At 52.9% G+C, this 877-nt stretch overlaps 1 protein-coding gene across 1 annotated transcript in view; it reads right to left on the minus strand.

Moving 5' to 3' along the window:
- Positions 1 to 262: 262 nt before the first annotated feature.
- Positions 263 to 877, minus strand: part of LOC104464982 (transcription factor Sox-18A-like) — a gene marked incomplete at its 5' end in the record, with an annotated part of 848 nt that continues 233 nt past the window's right edge. Inside the window, 2 exon segments of the mRNA XM_010077865.1 lie at positions 263 to 488; positions 490 to 845. Coding sequence (XP_010076167.1) covers positions 263 to 488; positions 490 to 845 — 582 coding nt within the window.

Here is an 877-nt window from a genome sequence, read left to right on the forward strand (position 1 = left end):
GCGTCTATGTGTTATATAGGTATACGGTATATCGGTGAGTTCAGCACGGGTTTTCTCTAAAAAATACCAAAAAAAAAAAAAAACCCCAAACAAAAAAAACCCAAAAAACAAAACGACAAAAAGAAAGCGATGCATTTAATGAGATACTCTAAATATGATGGAGCTCGTGGTTAAAGGAGGATGGCTTTTGGTTTGTTTTTTTTTTTTTAAAGGAGAGTCGGGGCTCTCCCGGTGCGAGCGTGGGATGGCGAGGCCAACCCCGCTAACCGGTGATGCAGGGGCTATAGTACACAGCGCTGCTGGCATCGGACAGGGCGGATATCAAGCTGCTCTCCTCGCAGGAGATGCTCCTAGGAGTCACTTTGGACAGGGAGACATGGTAAGGCAGTCCCGAGGCTTCGGGACGAGTCCTGCTCATGTTCAAATATTGGTCAAACTCGTTGCGGTCAACGTCCGTCCAGAGCTCGGTTTGGTTCAAGCTGGTGGTGGGCTTCGGGGGTGCGCGAGAGTTGGCCCAGGTGGGCGGAAAGCCCGTTCTGAGTTCCCGAGCACATCTGGTTGTAGTATATGCTGGAAGGATGGGGAGTCCTCATGGCGTCGGCCAAGTGCGATGGGGTCTGCGCGTAGGGCACGGCCACGTCCCGCCCCATGCACTTCTCCTGGGGAAACTCCATCTGGTGATGGTGGTGGTAGCCGCGAAAGGGCATCATGTTGCAGTCATCCTGCATGTGCGGAGGGAAAAACGCTGGCTCCGTTTGTTCCAAGACATCCAAAGGAGACATCTCAGGAGTTGGCAAGCCATAGTTTTCAATATCCGACCCCATGGAGTGGAGTTCTCTGAAGTGGTTAAGTGGGGGAGGCTGGGGGTGGGCCGGCC

The sequence above is a fragment of the Pterocles gutturalis genome, unplaced genomic scaffold (genome assembly GCF_000699245.1).
Source record: "Pterocles gutturalis isolate BGI_N339 unplaced genomic scaffold, ASM69924v1 scaffold15648, whole genome shotgun sequence".
Classification (NCBI taxonomy): domain Eukaryota; kingdom Metazoa; phylum Chordata; class Aves; order Pterocliformes; family Pteroclidae; genus Pterocles; species Pterocles gutturalis.